This window comes from Gavia stellata, chromosome Z (assembly GCF_030936135.1).
Source record: "Gavia stellata isolate bGavSte3 chromosome Z, bGavSte3.hap2, whole genome shotgun sequence".
Taxonomy (NCBI): domain Eukaryota; kingdom Metazoa; phylum Chordata; class Aves; order Gaviiformes; family Gaviidae; genus Gavia; species Gavia stellata.
In genome coordinates this window covers 3605841-3625379 of record NC_082637.1, presented here as the reverse complement: position 1 = coordinate 3625379, position 19539 = coordinate 3605841, and the positions used below count along the sequence as shown (strand labels likewise).

The 19539-nt window shown below is 43.2% G+C and overlaps 1 protein-coding gene across 2 annotated transcripts in view; it reads right to left on the bottom strand.

Moving 5' to 3' along the window:
• The window catches only part of DYM (dymeclin), a 227020-nt gene that overhangs the window by 29033 nt on the left and 178448 nt on the right, over positions 1–19539 (bottom strand). For both annotated transcript variants that reach the window (XM_059833367.1, XM_059833368.1), the window contains 2 exons: positions 13659–13841; positions 4262–4375 (listed from right to left, as the gene is read on the bottom strand). In XM_059833367.1, coding sequence (XP_059689350.1) covers positions 4262–4375; positions 13659–13841 — 297 coding nt within the window. The remainder of the gene's footprint in view (positions 1–4261; positions 4376–13658; positions 13842–19539) is intronic.

Here is a 19539-nt window from a genome sequence, read left to right as displayed (position 1 = left end):
CTTCCCCAGGAGCGGGGTCATGTGCCAGGGACACAAAGCTGTTCTGGCCCAGCTACCATCACTCCGCTGACAATTTACTCTTTTCCCCTGCGTTCTGGTGCCTCGACGATTGGAGACTTTTTCCAATGACACAAATGGAAGTTGAAGGAGTTGGAAGCACATCGTTAATAGAAGGGGAAACTTAGGAGAAATGCTTTTAACACCTAAAGCAAAGCTTGTTCTGTCAAGAGACTGAAGGCTTTTACCTCTGCTCCTTTTACGTATTCCGTGAAATTTTAATGCCCGTGGAACTAGAATGCATTTCAATAAATATTAAATTTTGTACCATAGCAAAAAGGTGCCAGTTGATGGCATAACGGCATGTCTGCATAACACATCAAGAACGTACGACAGGATGCACACTGATGACAAAATACTCATTGACACAGGGAGAAAAGGAACAGGAGAAGAATAAAAAAGCAGCTCAGAATATGTTCATGAAAATGAAATCTCTGCCTTAAGTGGCTTAGCTAATGGGAACTTTTCTTTTCTAAAGCATTAAACGCGGCCTCCCAAGTGTGATCATTCCATGAACTCAAACGTCAGCTTCCAGTCACTAGCTGGCATTCGAAACGAGTTTTCCCACTTATTGTAAAAGAGCGGTTATCTGCTGGCTAACTCCCCTTGAAATCCTGAGATAACTCGCAGACTCCAGACACAGTCCCACTGCTCTCATGCTCCTAAGCCTGAAAGCACAGATCCCTTCAGCAAAGGGAAGAAAGGCAGCTTGAGAACTTTAAAAAAAATAAAAATCAAGAAAGAACGAGGCCAATTTTCACCTATCACTATGATCTCTAAATTGCCTTTAATAAGCTTCTGCAATAAAACGGGGAGCCTGGACTGTGGGCTGCTCGTCTGCGAAGGAGACAGCTCTATCTCCACGCCGTGGCTTCTGCCTCCGTCCCGGGCATATTAACTTCATTTATGTCCTCCCACAGACTGAAGGAGAAATAACCAGCTCTTGATTTCAGCACCTGCCCTTTATCTCTCTGTTTATGCAGAAGTCTTCTAAAAGGCTAATTACTCAGCTTGGACTTTCCCTGCCTTCCACAGTACAGGGCTAAAAGCATACGCTTAAAATAATGTTAATTATGTTGTTTGTCTCCAGTCAGATTGCTCCAGGACTGGCAGGAAAATATGAGTTAGAGCTCCCATTTCCCAATAATTACTTGCTAAGAAAATGCAGAATATCTTTCCTAACACACACACGAATATATATATATCTATATCTATCTCTCTCTCTGTATGACCTACTGCTAACACACGTGCTCACTTTGCACCCCATGTTGCTTCCCACAGTGAAAGGGAGCAGGAGTACCAGGGTGTGCTACAAAACTGATAAGCTCCATTATGCAGATCAGGATCGTGGCTCTAAGTGCTGTTATTTTTAGTTGACGTTTATTCATGTTTGAACTATGGTCTAAGCAACAGACTCAAGATCTGAATACATGTAACGCCTCTCGAATGCTCACTTCCTCGACAAAGGCCAAGATAAGCAACTTGAAAACATTCACTATATTTATCTGTGCATACATTAGGTAATTATACATACGAAAAAAACCACCATTGTCTGAGCTGCAGGGAAGCAAGTGAGTAAAAGCTTCGGTCCTCATTTTTCCAAATCAAAACCTCTTTGTGTTCCAACCGCCACCCTCAGAGTGCTTCAGTTGAAGACAGTAATTTCTAGGAGGTAGGAGTAACATCTCTGCAGGGTCTCTTGTACTTTAGAGCACGTCAGTATGTTACGGCAAGAGGCAAGGATGGCTTGAAAATTAATTAGCAATTAACTGCAAAGCCGATCTATAAATTCTCACGATTAAAGTCCCCAGCTTTGCACGTTGTAATTACGTGTAGGTCATGTCGACTCAAATGCAACAGACCAATAATCCCTCCACGCGTTGTCCGAGCTGGCCAGGCACAAGCCAACTCCTATCCAGAAGCTGCTTCTCTGAACTGGCTGTGCCCAAGCCAGTCTGGGTGAGAAAACTGTCCTTTCAGCAGGCAATATTAGTCGGTCTACGTAGGTAGAGAGCTTCCAGCTCGCAGATGTGAGCTTAGCGATGCGAATAGCCACGCAGCCTATTGTGCAGGCAGAGTGACTGTGGGTAGGGCTGCTCCCACCCATCCAGACATGCCCAGAGAGTGTCATTAAAGACGTGTGGATTAAAGCTTTCTCCTTTATTTAGCTGCTGGAATTCCTCAGAGTTGCCAGAGTTATTGTGTAACTATATCTTTAGTCTGATCTTAATATGATTTTGTCGAGCTTTTGAATAGCTTCCCCCAAAACCTCAAGAGACTGAAGTGGGAAGACCTGAGGGACTGTGAGGCTCCTAGGAGGGAGGTGCAGGGACAGAGGGCGTGAAGACTCCCAAGGTCATTTCTATAGGAGGGGATCACATGCTGCTCGTCATTACTGTCTGCGCAAAGAAAAGATGCTATTTGCATTTACAAATTAACGCATGACATTACAGATACCAAGGTCAGTGGCACCAGCTTTTCCCCATGCAGGAGTAACCTGCTCTGGCCAAACTGCTGCTCAGCAAAAGGATTTGGAAAAAAAAAAAGTGACAAAGCCCAGTAGGTGTAAGTGGGCAGCATAAAAGAATTATGTGCCAGACTGTCTGTGTTCACTTGGTAACCCAGCCTCCAAACTCAAGCCCTTCGGAGGAAAGGTAAGTGCTCCAAGTCCCACTACAAGCGTCCTTAAAATTGGAAGTACTCGACTGCTCGGTGAGGACTTCCAGAGCTTGGCGCTTGTCAAAAAATTTTGATCTGTTGATTTAAGTGGCAATATAAACATGTCATTTTGAACACCGTACATCATTAATGCAGAAAATTTAAACTTGATGGGATTTCACTCCAGAAATAACATTTCTTTAAATTGTGACCCAACATGCAAGTCCATCTGGCACACTAAGTAACTGATAAAACCTTCATTTTTTTGTAAGCAGAGAATTTATTTAGTGATGGCTCTATGTCAAGAAGGAATCGCTGTAGCCTCTTAACATAAGAGCTTTTAATTATCTGCACGTAAGAATAGGTTGTCATAGAAAAAGCAAAAGGTCCAGTGTTTCTCTGTATTCACAGCATCACAGTGTAGCAAGGACACAACCTGAAGGGCTGGGTTTGGATCCAGCAACTCCTCTGGTGTTCCTTAGGCTATTCCTGTACTGCAGCTCAGGACTCAGACTCTAGGCCGATCTCTCCTGAAGTAATTTGGTCTGAGTGACTAAACACGTGCCATCTCGGGGACACAGGGAACTGCAGGAAAGACATTAGTATATGCAGCCAGCTAGACAATTCCCACTGGGTGTTTTAAAATTATCAGGGCATAAATAAATTACCAGCCGTCACCAATGGCCGTGCGTACGCAGTGTGCGTTATCAAATGATATTTTCATAAAGTTACCACGAAAGAAATGGGTCTTGAGAAGACTCTCTTATTGTGGATTAGGAACAAAAATGGTTCCGCAGAAAGCAGACGGTATTTAAAATACGCTTGGCATAACGGAGAAGCAAAACTCATCGTGTGTTTAAAAAACGCACCTAACTCCCATTTACTTACTCACCTACTTACACAGATTTCCTTATTGCAGTATTTAAACATCACACAGCCATTAATGGATTTTAGCCTCACAAAACCTGTCAAGTTGGTAAATCCCCACGAGATTTGAGAGAGTCTCAGAAGGGAACAGAAGGGTCTGCTCAGGATTATACAGAAAGCTCCTGATCATGTTGACCAGACTTACAGGTCCTGAATTGATTTTCAGTAGGTTGGTTAATTCTTAACTAAAGCCCCAGAAATTTAGCTATGTAGCGTTTTCTATAGACCCAAATGGAGGTGCAGAGCACTAGAGAAAGAAGACTAAGTTAAAAAAACCAAAGAAACAAAAAAGAACGATCAAAGTTTGGTTACACTTTAACTAAACAACGATGGAGCGGTGAGACTGCATCTTCGAGATACGGCGAAGAAAACCTTCGCCTCAGCAAACGTTAATTTCTCCACAGGCTTCAATTTAATAACGAATCAAGAAAACTCACCCAAACATTTAGCACAAATTAGGAATTTAGATTAAAACATACACCTATGGCAATCCACATTGTAATCCCTTATCCGCCGCTATTGATAGGCAAAATGATGTTTTGATGTTACGGATATGAAGGGATATGGACGTAATTGATTGGAACGGTACACTTTAATTGACGAGGTCTCGAGCACTTACCCTTAGCCTGTCTTTGGGCAAAGCAACAGCTCCTTGCTTGATGATTTCCAGAACTCGCTCCACTGACAGCTCAGCTCCAGCTTGCTCTAATCGGGAGCTGAAAAAGCTGATCACCTGGAATGAAAAAATCAGAGCACATAAATAAATCAAAAAGAAGAGATCTTTGTATCAATTTACACAGAAAGCTGTCATCTTCTTTCCCTGGATCAACGTACCTGTACTTCTTAAAGAATAATCATGTTATTGCTTGTGTCACAGCCAGGGAGACTTTAATGTCAAATTAGCACAATTATCAGCATTCTCCTGCAGTCATTTTTAACGAATAGATGATTTCACAATTTAACACAAACAGCTGAATTAATAAATTTACATTTTCAAGAACTGTGCACTGACATATGCCTATATTTCTATCTGCCAGTACCTCTGCACGTCAGGATTTTTGAGGCCTTCTGGTCTACTTTTTATAGTTTAGGCTAGAAATTTACTTTCATTTTCAAGCATTAAAGTAAAATCCTTGTCGTTTCAATGACTCCTGGACAGAAGGCTTTAAGACAACTATTAAATATCTCAATACAAGAGTCTACATGACTTCCTGGGGGTTCTGTAGCATTCAAAGCCACAGCAATTGGAGGCGGGGGGGAAAACCCCACAAAGCTCCTCTTCTCCCCAAATTAACCACCTGAAGTGCCCCATGTACCTTTCCCATCACAGATTCCTCAGGCCCGAGGACACGTACGTTCCCTCTCAATGCTCTCATCCTCCACGCATCTCCCCGGTGAGGCCAAGCTGATTTTCACCATATTTCCCTCCCCACCCCCTTTCTGTGACCCAGCTGGTCCTTGTTAGCTAGAACACAGTTAGGGCAGGCTTTAACTTTTATCCCTCTCCAAGCTCAGTAGGTCACACCAGAAGCAGACATCCCACCGGCAGTTCTCCATGTGGGACATCAGAAAACCTCCATTTCTATAGCTCCTTTCATCCAAAAAGAGCACACTTTGCAAACCCCATCCCTTATCCCAGAGGAACCCATCAGTCACGCAGGGGATCCGAAACTCAAAACAATGCCAAAAGGGTACAGGGCAAAATTTCAACACCTACTTAGAGTCCTTTGAAAGTACCACAAGATGGGCAGAGCCACTTGATAGAGCCCACGCACACGCGAGCACCCAGCTACCCCTTGGCTGGAGCCACGCACAGCTTTTGCTCGCCGTACATGCTGCTGGTAGGTTCCCCAACATCTCGTAGGCTTCGGACATCTTTCCTCTGAAAAGTACTCATGTCCACTCGTATCTGAATCCCAACCTCCAGCACATGGAGTCATCTTTGTTAATTCTCCCAAGTAGAAGGGGGGAAATGTGTATTATACTACAAAATCTCTGCTGAGCTCTCTTTCCTCTGTAGTGAGACACAGCTGGAGCCAGAAACCATTACCCTAATTATGCCTCCCAGCTCAGCTGCTCTTAATAAAACAAAGACAGCTGATGGCTTGATTACTGTGAGATTCAAATTTGTTGTTCTTCTCTTGTGATCCCCGAAACCCTGCTTTTGAGCAGGTAGGTTTGCTGGATCGCAGAGCAATTTTCTCTAGAAACTGAAGCACCAAGCGAGAGGGAGACAGATGACAGTCACTGGATGTTGCTTTTTGGGGTTGTTGTGGTTTGGGGTGGGTTTTTTTTTTGTTTTAAACAACAGAAGTGTGGAAATCAGTCAAGAAAAAATTCAGGTTTAAACTTCTGTACTGTCCTTAGGATCATCTCCATACTTGAATAGAAGGGAGAATTTCACTGCCTCTGGCAGATGTTGCAGGTAGGTTTTACATTACAGAATCACTAAGGTTGGAAAAGACCTGTAAGATCATCAAGTCCAACCATCACCCCAACCCCACCATGCCCACTAAACCATGTCCCACAATGCCACATCCACACGTTCCTTGAACACCTCCAGGGATGGTGACTCCACCACCTCCCTGGGCAGCCTGTTCCAGTGCTTCACCACTCTCTCAGTGAAGACATTTTTCCTAATATCCAGCCTGAACCTCCCCTGGGGCAACTTGAGGCCATTTCCTCTTGTCCTGTCACTTGGGAGAAGAGACCAACACCCACCTCACCACAACCCCCTTTCAGGTAGTTGTAGGGAGCGATGAGGTCTCCCCTCAGCCTCCTCTTCTCCAGACTGAACAACCCCAGCTCCCTCAGCCGCTCCTCATCAGACTTGTGCTCCAGACCCCTCACCAGCTTCGTCGCCCTTCTCTGGACACGCTCCAGCACCTCAATGTCCTTCTTGGAGTGAGGGGCCCAAAACTGAACACAGCATTCGAGGTGCGGCCTCACCAGCGCCAAGAGATTCTTACAGATAAGGACCCGCTGTAGCGCTCTGATCTCTGATCCTTGAAAAAACCAGGGGTAGGAAGATGTGCTGAGTTCATAAGCAAAGGAGCTGGAGAGAGGAACCAGAAATTACAGAGGAAAATGGCAAGAAAGAGATTGAGCAAAGAGCGTGAGGACCTCGGAGTGAGGCTGACATGGTTTTGGCATAGAGTCTGGGACTAATTGCTGGTAGAGGATACACAGCTCATGGAGGAACAAGAAAGTTGCCCACAAACTTCGAAAGAAAAAAAAAAAACACCAAAAAACCATCTTCCTGCATTTCAACACTCCTCTGTTGTCAGTAATCGCTGGGGAAACCTCTCCTTGCCCAGGGCAGGCTCACGCAGAGAATCCATCCCACTAGTGCTGCCTTGTTAGCTCCAGTTCTGCTAAACCACAACAAAAGCAAAATTTAATATTCGGCTTTTAATCAAAAGGATAAAATACTATTGTAACGCATACGCATAAAAAACTGAATGAAGCTCGCAGATACCACCTGAATTCTGGCGTTTCCTAGTTTGGAAAGTCAAAGCCTCCAATCTTAACATGTTTTTAAAAGACTTTTATGTTTTTGTGGTAAAGGTACTAATTTTGGTTGAATTATATTTCACAAAGAACAAAAGTGAGATAGGCTTCCAGTATTTTCAGGCTACGTTAGCATTTCACAGAACCCTGAACGGCTATTTTTGGTATGCAGTTGAAGACTGAAATTAAAAATATCTACTTAAATAATGATACTTATCTCTACGCATTCTTTGCCTTACTACTGCAGACAGTATAGAATTGGAGTAATTCTCTCTCTAACCCTGATAGCGCAGTACCCCAATGAGATGCTCAGGGACCCAACGAGTACCCCAATGAAATAAGGAAGAAAAAAAAAAAAAAAAAGAAGAATAAAGAGATGAGTTATACAGAGGACACCCGAGAAGACACACTTGCTTATTCTCATTAGATCAGTAATAAAACCAAAAAGCATCCAGCATTAGATCCCTACTGCCCAAGCTCCCATCTCTTCCGTAGCACAAGGTCTAACACTTTACCCAGTAATCTGCCCAAATCGGAAAATATAAAAAAAAAAAAATATAAAAGCTTAACGTAATTTTAAGGAAGAGTAGCCTTTTCCTTTGAAAGAGCTTTAATTATCTTCCACGCATAAGTAAGAGAGCTACATTTAAAATAATCATGAAAACGAGCAGATTTCAACTCCTTGTCCACTTAAAAAGAAAACGAACCCGAACCAGAGAACTGGCTGGATAATATTAAACGAGTTTCAAGTTTTAGCACATGCTTTAAAACCTAATGCTGAGCGTATTGTGGTATAGAAAAAAGCAGATCTCAGGGCAAACAAGAACTAGACTGAGAGATAGACACTTTTTTGTTACGGTATCCGTTTTTTGATATTCTGAAAATTATTTTTCTCATTCATTATTTGGGCAACTGGTCTAAGACAACAGAAAGTCACTGCTTAAGAAGAAGAATAACAAGAAACTTAACGAGTCGCTGTGAATTACTCGTATCCAAGCCATGCTGTGCGCTGAAAGGCCCTCTCCACGCCAGGAACATAACCCGTTTTAAAAAGCGCTCTCTCCAATCTGGCTTCCACATTAACAGAGATTAAAAGGCACGTCTAATCCTGGATTAGACAACCCCTCATCAGGAATATCTTCTCCGCCTCCAGATAAAACGGTGTATCTACAGCGCCTCGCCCAGTGCAGAGAGCCTAATTCTGGTTGTTCAAGCTTCCCAACCGTGTGGCACGCTGGGCATGCAGCAGCATGGCTTGGTCACCATCAGCTCCGGGATTTCCAGGCTTTGTATTAATACACCATTAAGATACTCAAGATCTCTAACACACCCCACACACCCCCCTCCCCGTTTTCTACAGTGATTTCCAAAATTGGGTTTCATAAAGTTTTTCCATTTAAGAGGTCAATTCTCCCCGAGAGACTCATCTTTAGTCCTTTTGTTTTCTAAACAATAAATTTACAAAGTATTTCCAGAGATTAAAAGTGTTACAAGAAAGCTAGAATGATTTAAAAGAGACATTTTAGGTTTTGGAGATTTTTTTTTTTTTTTTTAAGATTATGAGGGAATAACCACAATGTCTATTATTTCACCCATCTATTGTTTTCAATAGGGCTGAAAGGCTGAAGTAGAGAAATATTTCTATTTACTACAGCACGCACCAAGCAGCAGAGCTATCAAGGACAAGATGTTTTCTCCACTTGGGTTCTTTTCAGTGGATGCTGAAGTGCTGCGATGCCCCAGCCCATTCCCAGGCAGTGCCGCTGCCTCACTAACACTACAGCTCCTCGCTTTCTCCTCTGGCTAAAAATAACAGCGCGGTTGGCCGCCGCCTCCCCTGCCCGCAACTGTCAAGGTTAAGTCTGCAAAAGAGAAAAAAACCCAACTTGGCACCAAATGAAAAAGTCCTGATTCCTCCTTTGTCTTTTTTTTTTTCCTTCAGAAAGCGAGGAAGAGAGAACGCCGCACATTTTGACATTGGCTATTTTACATTTCCAGCCGTGTTCACCACTGGGAGAGTATCCCACTGTATTGACGGCACACTGAAAGGAGAAGAAAAGGAGAAAACAAACCTCTTGTCCTAAAGTACCGCAGGATTAGCACTTCAGCTAAGTAGCTTCCTTAGGAAAAGATAAATCGCAACTATGTTCAGTAGCTGATAGTCATACCCTCTGTCCTGGAGCAAAAGTGAGACAAAGCCAAGCCTTGCTGATTTAGGAAGGGACCAAATGGCTTCAGGTGATTCAACAGCAGGAGAAACGCTAATGGGTTATCAGCAAACTTGAAGTACTGAAGTTTTTCACATTCGCCTTGAAACTAGGAGCATGTTCAAAGACAGATGAACTTTTCAAGGTACTCTGCTCTTCTCATCTCCCCACTTCTAGCAAAGAAAGTGGGTAGGAGTTGGGAGAAAAAAAAAATGAAAAAAAAAAAATCACTTAACGTATTCAGCCAGCAGTAATTAGCAGGATCAAGGTTTTCCCATGGGTATTTTAAGGAAAACCATGAAAGATCAGTTCCCATGTTCACTGCAAGTCCTGCAGGTCTTGAAACAGGAGTTGCTATGCCAGAGCCAAGCCAACTCAACTGATTTTAAAATCTAGCAGGGCAATGTCTTTGGAGAATTAAATTCCTAGTAGGAAATTGCATCAATCGGATCCTTTGCATCACTAAACCATTGCTCCCGACCTCCTGATTCCTATCAGCCTATTTTGCAAACAAAATGCTAGCAGCTCCTAGTTAAGCCTGTTCAACCACCCGGTATCTATCACTAGCTCATAGGAAATATGAAAGTAATGAAAGCCAGGGAGCTCTCACCATGGCCATGAACCAAACTCATCTTTAGGAATTACTAATGAAGAGTCTCCACCAAATTCCTGACACATTTGAGGTTGCTGACCAAATTATAGACCACCTCTGAAACAGAAGCATATAGATAGCTCACAGCTGAAACGTTTCTGCAGGAGGCCAGAACAGGAACCATAGCATTCCTCTTTGTTCACCATCCAGAGGAAGACTATCCCATTTAGCTAAACAAGACGCACAATATCCTATTAAAATGACTTTCTAAAATGAAAAGTAAATTAATAGGAACCAGAAGGTATTTTGATTTCAGTTTCTTCTGTATAGCATTAACTGTTCCCATATGTTCCCAATCAGCTGGCAATGGTGATTTTTAGCTTATTTATAAAAACCCAGAGGCAGATAAGTAGTTTTCAATAAAAGAGTGTTCTACACACTGACGACCCTTAAACATTTACCCGTTTTTTTGCCTCAATGATGAAGCACACAGAGGTTACGTGTTATCGCCAGACTAACCTGAATGGTTCAAATCCTGAGACCAAGTCCTCAGTTAGTGGGACGAAGTCTGTCCCACAGTTAACCTGGGCAACTGCCGCTCTAGTCTGAGCAGCTGGTGGAGCTGCAGAGCCATCCCCAAATTCACGTGTGCCTACAGACATGTTCTGCTCTGTCCTCCGCCCCAGCGTCATCCTGCCAAACGTCTGCTATCCAGAGGTCTCCAATGCTGAAGGCCCTGGAAACCTACCACAGCACTTCGTTATTATTAACATTAGAGAGTATTTCCTTATGACTCGTGAATCCACAGATATGTGAAACAGGTTATTCCCTTTCCCTTCACAGCAGCGTTTTATTTGAAAAATATCACATCACCTTTAGCCTTCCTTTGGCTAATCAGCACCCGTTCTATTTGTCCTTAGAGATTCTGTTTTCTACAGCTCTTGTTTCTCCCTAGAATTTCTTCCATGGTGCCTAAACCCAGAGTAATCCAGCTAAGATGTCACCAGCACAAGTAGCCTTAGAGGACACCTCCGGGCTATTCTCCCTTTGCATACCCACACAGGACTGCAGCAGACGCCTCTTCCCATTTGCACCGTCAGCTACTCATTACTACCTTCTCAGTACATTTTCCGACCAATTTTGCATCCAATTTTTAGCATTTTCACCTCTTCCATGCTTCCTGTTTGGTTTATGAGAACATTATGTGCCGCAGAGTAAGAGCGGTAACTATTAAAGTCAAGATATGCCATACCTGTTTTATACATTCTTGACAAGGCAAGCTGGCAACTGTTCTGGTGTCCAAAAATCATTACAGGTTGCACATATTCTGTATTTTGGTCAGATTTCTTCAATATAGAACATTACCAGGTTGTCTGATAGTATTTCCGTATGAGATACAAATCTGGACTAGAGCTTAGGATCAGAAAATCTTACACCTAATGTAAGGAGGATTTTGCTGAAGCGCCGAAAGATGTTGGAGTGACCCAGAACATAAAATGCACCTTCTGCTCGTGCGGACCTCCAGTGGCATCTGATGATGGAAACTGCACTCATACTTCCACTACCGCGTGGGTGGAGATGATCCAAATGTACCTTGCCGTTTAACAGAATCACTAAGGTTGGAAAAGACCTGTAAGATCATCAAGTCCAACCATCAACTAACACCACCATGCCCACTAAACCATGTCCCACAATGCCTCGTTCACACGTTCCTTGAACGACCAGAAAAAGTACTGATGGAGAGAATCAGGAGGTAGCAGAGCTCCTGCAGACACACTCTGGGGTCTTCAGATAGGTAACTTCCTCTCCCCACCCTTCCGTTACCAAAAGCTGCAACACCTACCATTTACACCTATGGTTTACACGCTTTGGGCCACCAAATTACATTGAGCACAGCAGCCTTGAAACCCAACAGAGCTCCCTGATGCACAGGAAGTTGGTGGATCCATTCTCCTCTGAATAAGTAGCCTTGGCTGCACGAAAAGCCCAGCCAGCTCACTGTTCTGTCTCTGACAGGAGACTGGGATGGATGCTTAAATAAGAATATAAGAGCAGGTCAAGAATAGGGAGATCCTCCCCATGAATATACCCTTCCCAGCTTCCAGCAACATACAGTTTCGGAATTTATTGAGCCAAATCTTTTGAGATCCACCCACCGCCTTGATTTGCTGACTCCTTTTGGAGCACACCAACATTTCAGACATTGAGGATGGAGCTCCCACCTCCATCACGGCAGAGAAAAGCCTGAGCAAAGCCTGGGAGCCAGGAGCTCATTTTGGTTCTTCTCAGATACTGCCCACATGGTCCCAGACAAGCTCCCCCCACGTGTCTAGTAAAACTAACATGATCTGCCACTTTTTCAAGGGATCAGAAGACCACTTAAAGCATTTTCGCCGTAGCACACAAGACAAAGACTGGTTCTGTCCGGGATGGCAGTGCTGCCGATACCATGTATGAAGTGGAGGATGTGACAGGGTAGAAGAGGAGTCAGCTGAATCTAATCTTTTATTCAGATCTAGAAGCCTGACAGCTCTCACCACTTGCCAGCTGGTGACAGGTACATTTTTTTTTTTTAAAATACATCTTTTTTTGACATCCTCACTTCTCTAACAAAGGAGCTATTTAAAAATTCAACATGCTCCTCTGGAAAGCTTTAAATAGTTTCTGAATGTAACCGGCATTATGCTGTAACCCAATATTAAATAGTTTTGGGGAGGAATTGTTTAAATTGTTGAGGAAAACCTACATTTAAGGGTTACAAAGGAAAGGACATGCTGCTATCTATGGGAGGCACAGGGCTGTCATGCAGAAGGATCTGGCCACCATGAGTCTTCCTGGATCTGGACAAGTTACCAAAGAAGGTCCCTATCTCAGTCAGGAATGAAGACGACTTATCTTCACTGCACCATATCCTCTCTTTACACAACTTGAAGACATCTTGTCCTAATCATCCAGGCAGTATCATGCTGGCTGTAGCCTGCAGCTGCCAAAAGTTTGGAGAGTTTTGAGCTCCGAATTCTCTGCTCTCCGAACTCTTGCATGACCAGAAAACATGAAGTGAGAACAGAAGAGGAAGGGATAGGTACAGAGCAGGATTTCAGTTCAACATTTAAAATTACTTTCCTTTATGGATCATCAGAAATCTGTTAATCTTCTGTAATATCTTAAAATAAAAGCAGATCAAAACAGAACCTCAGTAGATTTTTATTCACACTGAATAAATGCGCTATTCACTGCAGCAAGAAATTTAGCACCCTGTTCAGCCTCCCCTTCCAGTATTTCGCAACCAGTGGTCACAGCGTGACTTCAAGCATTGCTCAGCTCTGCAAATACTGACTAGAGGACAGAGAAATCTTTCTCACACTTAAAATGTGTTATTTTCTAGCAGGAATCATTACTCGGTTCTCAGTATGAACATGAAAGCCACTATCAGATGCAGCAGTAATTAATTAGCAACTAACTGTCTTCCAAAGTCGTATTCCATGGAGAGCCACACCAGTAGCAGCTTCTGATCCACTGCTCTGCCGAGTTAAAGTTGTTGCCCAGAAGAAGTCACAGTGGAAGCCCAGAAAATAGGGGTGAGAAACTCAACATTTTAATACTTTCTAAAAGAAACTGCTAGAAATGATAAATATTTTCCACCTCTCAAAAGGATAACGAGATCAAATAACAACGCGTAAGCATCCTTTAAATAATGTATCACTCACCAGGTCTATATTTTGCATTATGTCCTGGAAGGAAGGGTGAGTTCGAAACTGCTCAAACAGATCCCGCTTGTAAAGCAGCGCATACACCAAGTTTGGGTTGTGATGAAGAGAATTTGTCAGGCAGGAGTTGATGATCTCCAACATCATTCGAATCACTTCTTCGATCACATTCAGGTCTTGCGCCTTTAAGAAAGGAATAAAAAGTTAGTGTGCCCTTTTCCATTGTAAAACTTATTAGGTAATAAAAACAGCGCGCAGGTAATTATTACTAATGGAGCTATTAGCTGGTTAACGTCTCAATGGTGAACAAATCTGGCATGCCTGTATCTGGAAAGGGATCTGTTTTCTCCTGTAATAACTAAAATTTTAACCAAAATGCATTACACGCTAGTATTCAGCCTCGTAGCTCGATTCTCTCAACAGGAGCCATCGTCTCATGCCAAAAAGCATTAACATACTGTAATCAGCCAAATTCACTAAGGGTTAAGTGAACTTAGTCTTTTCAATCCTTCCTATGTTAAGTAAAAGGACTTCAGCACAGATGTAATTCAATACATTCTCTGCTGAGCCCCTGCTTGGGGAGGAGGGATAGGGAGAAGAAGAGAGAAAAATAAAAAGCGGCTGGTGAAAGAGAAAAGCAAAGACAGGAGAAGGAAAACTGACTGGATCAAAACCCATCACGGCTTGAACAACAGCCACCGTTTTCCAGACTTTGTCCCCGGCCTTTTTTTGGTATTTTTGTTGGCACTGAAGAATCCTTGTAATAAATGAAAAAAGAAATCTCCTTCTGTAGTGCACTAAGCCTTAACGCTCAAGATAAACTTGTAGAGCTTTTCATCTTGTCAATGCCTTCGACAAACCATTCCTGATGATTTTGAAACTCAACCTTTCTAAGCCCAACAAGCTGGCACATGAACCCCTGTTAGCCTTCTGGAGTTCTCTCCTTGGGCTGCACACCAGGATATGCCTGATACAGTTGTTCAGACCGGAGAGCTGTCTGTCCTCCCTTCAGATAGGGGAGAAAAGGCAAATCTACTTTGTTCATATCATTAGGTCTCTCCACCACATCAAACGTTGGACTGGGAGACTCTACGGGTCTGGCAAGAACATGAATCATCCCAAACCAGCTTGAGTTTTTCTGCTCAGTGCGAACACTGAAACCCCTGGCATTTACTTTTGCCGACTGCCTCCACAGCAGTCATTTTCCGAGTTATCATAAGGCACTTAAATACTTCATAATGAAGCTGCACTTGCAACAGCGTTTTATTGGACTGTCAGTCAATCTGTACATAGTTGAGTTATTTTCTATTCTAAGGCAGCGTTGTAGGAATTGTCACTTGTCAGATATATCCTCTTACCAAGGCAGAATAGAATATGGGAACTTGCCGTTATCCTGGTTAGACTCATATAAAAAGCAAAATTCTTTGCTACCACTTTGCTCTGGCTACTTTCAACAGAAAGCAAAGATGCATTTCTTCCTGCAAGCGTCGATACGGCCCTGCAGAAGGCAGCGTCATTCCCCTAACCCGCTCCTCCATCTCTTCCACGGCGCTGAGGACCGTGGAGAAGGGAGCGCCCGTCCTCGTACTGCTGCTACGCAGCAGCACGCTAATTCGGTTATCCACACCTCTTGTCTTCTGCAGGAATAAAGGAGATTTAAGTGATGAAAGCCTTCTGAAATTCTTGTTTGAAGAACACTATTTAGTGCGCACACTTCAATGAAATTTCCTTCGTTAGCAATGATGTCTGACTGTGGAGGCTACAGAATTTTTTTTTTCCAGACGTGAGAATCTCCTCTTTTTTAATAGCTTTGCCTCAGCCACCTGAATTACTGTTGTAGTGTAGCTAACAATGTTGGCAGAAACCCTTACAAAGCCGATCACCGCAGCTACTTAGTCTGTCAATGGGATCGCATTCTTCTATGACAGAAACAATCCTTGCATTCAAAACACAGGTGGTTCCTCCGTCTGCAGTTTCCTGGGTAGCGTGCTATGAAAGAGCATCCCAGTTAGATGCTGTGAAATGTCTATAATGCAAAATACTAGACAAAACCTGAAATAATTGCTTCGGCTGGAATCCGAAGAAAAATCCAGAGCTGGCTAACTCCTCTGTGGAGTGGTACATGCCTATCAACTTGGATTTATTCACAATACGGTATATTATGGTGGCTTTTAAAAAGCTCTGAACATCGGTGTAATTCTCTCCCCAATGCAGCAGGATGACCTAGTGAGTGAGACACCATCCTAAAATACAGAATACGTTACTTTTGCAGAAACAGACCTTATTGCTCTCTACAACTGCCTGAAAGGGGGTTGTGGTGAGGTGGGTGTTGGTCTCTTCTCCCAAGTGACAAGTGACAGGACAAGAGGAAATGGCCTCAAGTTGCTCCAGGGGAGGTTCAGGCTGGATATTAGGAAAAATTTCTTTCCTGAGGGAGTGGTGAGACACTGTAAGAGGCTGCCCAGGGAGGTGGTGGAGTCCCCATCCCTGGAGGGGTTCAAGGAACGTGTGGACGTGGCACTGCGGGACATGGTTTAGTGGGCATGGTGGGGTTGGGTTGGTGGTTGGACTTGATGATCTTACAGGTCCTTTACAACCTTAGTGATTCTGTGAACATTATGATTCAGGATCGAGTGAGGTCTCTTCAGTTACCAAAAAGGTAACAAGCCACACAATTGCTTTTCAAAAACTAAATGCTTTTTAATAAAATATGTTCACCGTAAAACCTGGGCATACAGCTAGCTTAAGCAGAAAGTGTTGCTAACCATCTCCAAACATGTTATTTCAAGAAATGGCAGACTCTGCTTTTGGTCAGCTTCAAACAATTAGAAGTTACCAGAGGTTATTGCTCAGTAATTATATTTAAAGTTTTTAGAAGCTGATGGACAGAACCAACCATCTGTTTTTCAGCTACAGTGTTCCAGGTGAAGAACCTGGGACCCAAATAAAGAAATCTGGGAGCTACAGTGAAGATTTTTACCCGTAAATGACTACACTAAAGAAATCATTTATAAGAAGAATAAGCTCCATAAAAGACAGAGAAGTGGGACTGAATCCCAGTATTGCATATATGTTATCTGGAGAGCTGTACGCTCTCCTATAATTAGCGATTAAAGCATTTGTAAAGGCTTAAAAGTTTTCAAAACAGGAAAAAACAAGCAGAAAGCCAAGGACAACATTTGGATGAGACAATGGAGAAATGCTGTAAGAGCTGATAAAATGCTGTGTGCTTTTGTTGTTCTGTATCACCAGTCTCAAGCTACGGCCCCTCTGCATCTAGACACGGCGTCACGGCAGATATAAATAAGGTTACAAAAACATTTCGCAGTTGAAGAGAAGAAGTTTATCACCCTGCGTATTAACTTTCAGACCAGCTGAACCCGGCTGAAACGCTGGACGTGTATGGCCAAGACAAGGACTACCACGTCATCCACAGCAACCTTGTAAGACTGGTTTTTTGACTGAATTAGCTGTTATATGAAAAGAAAAGCCAGATATCGATTTTGGAGAGACAGGCAGACAAGTTTCAATCTATTAAACAGTACATTTAAATGAGAGAGGAGGTAAAAGTAATGGCATTTTCCTATTGCTTACCATTGACAAATTCAATGTGGCATTCACATTTAAAATCATTACAGTATTCCTTTACAAAACAGAGCTCAGCTGCCTCTGTCAACACTGATGAGTACCGGTCCTCCCCCTCCTTTTCTTCTTTTTGTTTATGCCCATAGGAATAATTATACCCATCATTAAAAGAAATGTGGAAGCTGAAGTTTGGTGTCAACTTTCTGAGACTGAAATCACGCCTACAAAAGGGAAGGGCATGTAGGCACAGCACTAACATTACCGTGGGTAATCCTAGGTAACCACCTCACCGTTCCTTCTCAGGATAGGAATTAAACATGGTACTTTTTTTGCAAAGATTTTCATTTTTAAGGCAAAAAGCCAGATGCTGGGTCACGTTCTAGTTGCACAAGGAACAAACCAGGCAGCGACAGCTACAAGAGGTCCAGGTACAGTTCTGGGTAGCGGGGCTCTCTTTTGTTAAAAGAAAAAGGAACAAACAAGTGATATTGCCAGAGAAAAGAGAATGGAAACAAGCTGAGAGCACGCAGAGGAAAACACGACGAGCACAGGAATGAGAACATTATCTGGAGAAAAATAATCTGAGTTTGATAAACACTAACAAGGAACACACAAATGTGCAAAGCCAAGGCAAACTACGAGCTGGATGTTCTCATCACTGACCATCCTGCAACACTGTTGCTTTCCCTACTGCAATATAGTTAATGATTAATAATTAGCACGACATCCTCCTGGGCAAAGACTTCCAGAGAATTCAATGCTTACAGCTGGAAAGACACTGATGTGTAAAAACAGTTGAAAATTATACGGCTTATAAAATGTCAGCGAAGTCAAGCAGCCTAAACGCCAAATGCTCACAATTCGGTTCCTACAGGCACAGCTACCCACCAAAAAATAAAGCAGTTGACTCGCAGTCAGTGGGGGATGCAAGATCTCAGTGTCACCAAAAACCTGCTTAATTTGTGGTACCCATCTTCTGGTTCCTGCACTGGAACGTTCTGAGTGCTCACCCTTTTAATTTCATTTGCCATTAAATTAATTTTAATAATAATAGAGAACTGGTTAAGAAACTTCTATTAGGAAGGAATGCAACTCTCCAGCCTCTAAATGTTAGTAATTTTTAGGAGAAAAAGGGAGGCCCGTCCATGTACCATTCAGGTTAACTGTGCGTAACCATCCCTCGTGGCTTGCACTGTCTAATAAAAACCGAGACAAAATTATTCTGCTTTCTATTTTCTTTCCTCCCATGCTAGTTTATATGGAAAATAATAGTCGTTTGAAAATCAGAATTTCAGTCATGGTGATATTCTGAAGAGGCAGAGGGTGGACATGAGGCTCTCTTTCACGATGCAATAAGCTTTGTGTTAAGTTTCCGAGAAAGGAACACTTTTAAACATTCCCGGTAATCTCGCCGAAGGCATTTTCTCTGCGATCGCAGCCTGCGATCTCAGCAGCCCCATGTTCACTTCAGCCATCCTTCAGCTGCCACACAAGGTGTGTCATCACCTGATTCGAGTGCTCCTGTCCTCGCTTCGGCTCCCAGCCGCACAGAAGCCCCTCGCTTGAGCCCAGCTCATCTTTTCACCCTCGGTCCTGGGGACAGGCTACGAGCCGAGCCCTGCCCCGGTTCTGGGTGCCACCCGGGGTATTTCGTAGCATGGATGATGATAGATTTCTTAATGACGTTCTGCATTTTTGACCATTTACCCAGAAAGATGGCAAAGATCTGCCGGACGCTCAGCTACAGCATCCCATCGTGGCCATGCCACCTCAGCTGGGTTAACCGTTCAATTGCCAGCCACCAGTTGCCAGCAGTGACAGGGCAGCTGAATTCAAGGAAATAATGAAGTCTTGATTTCAGGCTGAGGAATGAAATAATTACAGTTTTCTTTAGGCTAAAAATTTAGCCTTTCAACACTTAAAGGGGGCTTAGAAGAAAGATAAGGACGGACTTTTTAGTAGGGCCTGTAGCAATAGGACAAGGGGGAATGGTTTTAAAGTAAAAGAGGGGAGATTCAGACTAGATAGAAGGAAGGAATTGTTTACGATGAGGGTGGTGAGACACTGGCCCAGGTTGCCCAGAGAGGTGGTAGACGCCCCATCCCCGGAAACATTCCAGGTCAGGTTGGACGGGGCTCTGAGCAACCTGATGTGGTTGAAGATGTCCCTGCTCATTGCAGGGGGGTTGGACTAGATGGCCGTTAAAGGTCCCTTCCAGCCCGAACCATTCTGTGACTCTAAAAAGCACTGGTGCACAAATTTAAGTCTGATATCATGTCCACACCATGTATTATAA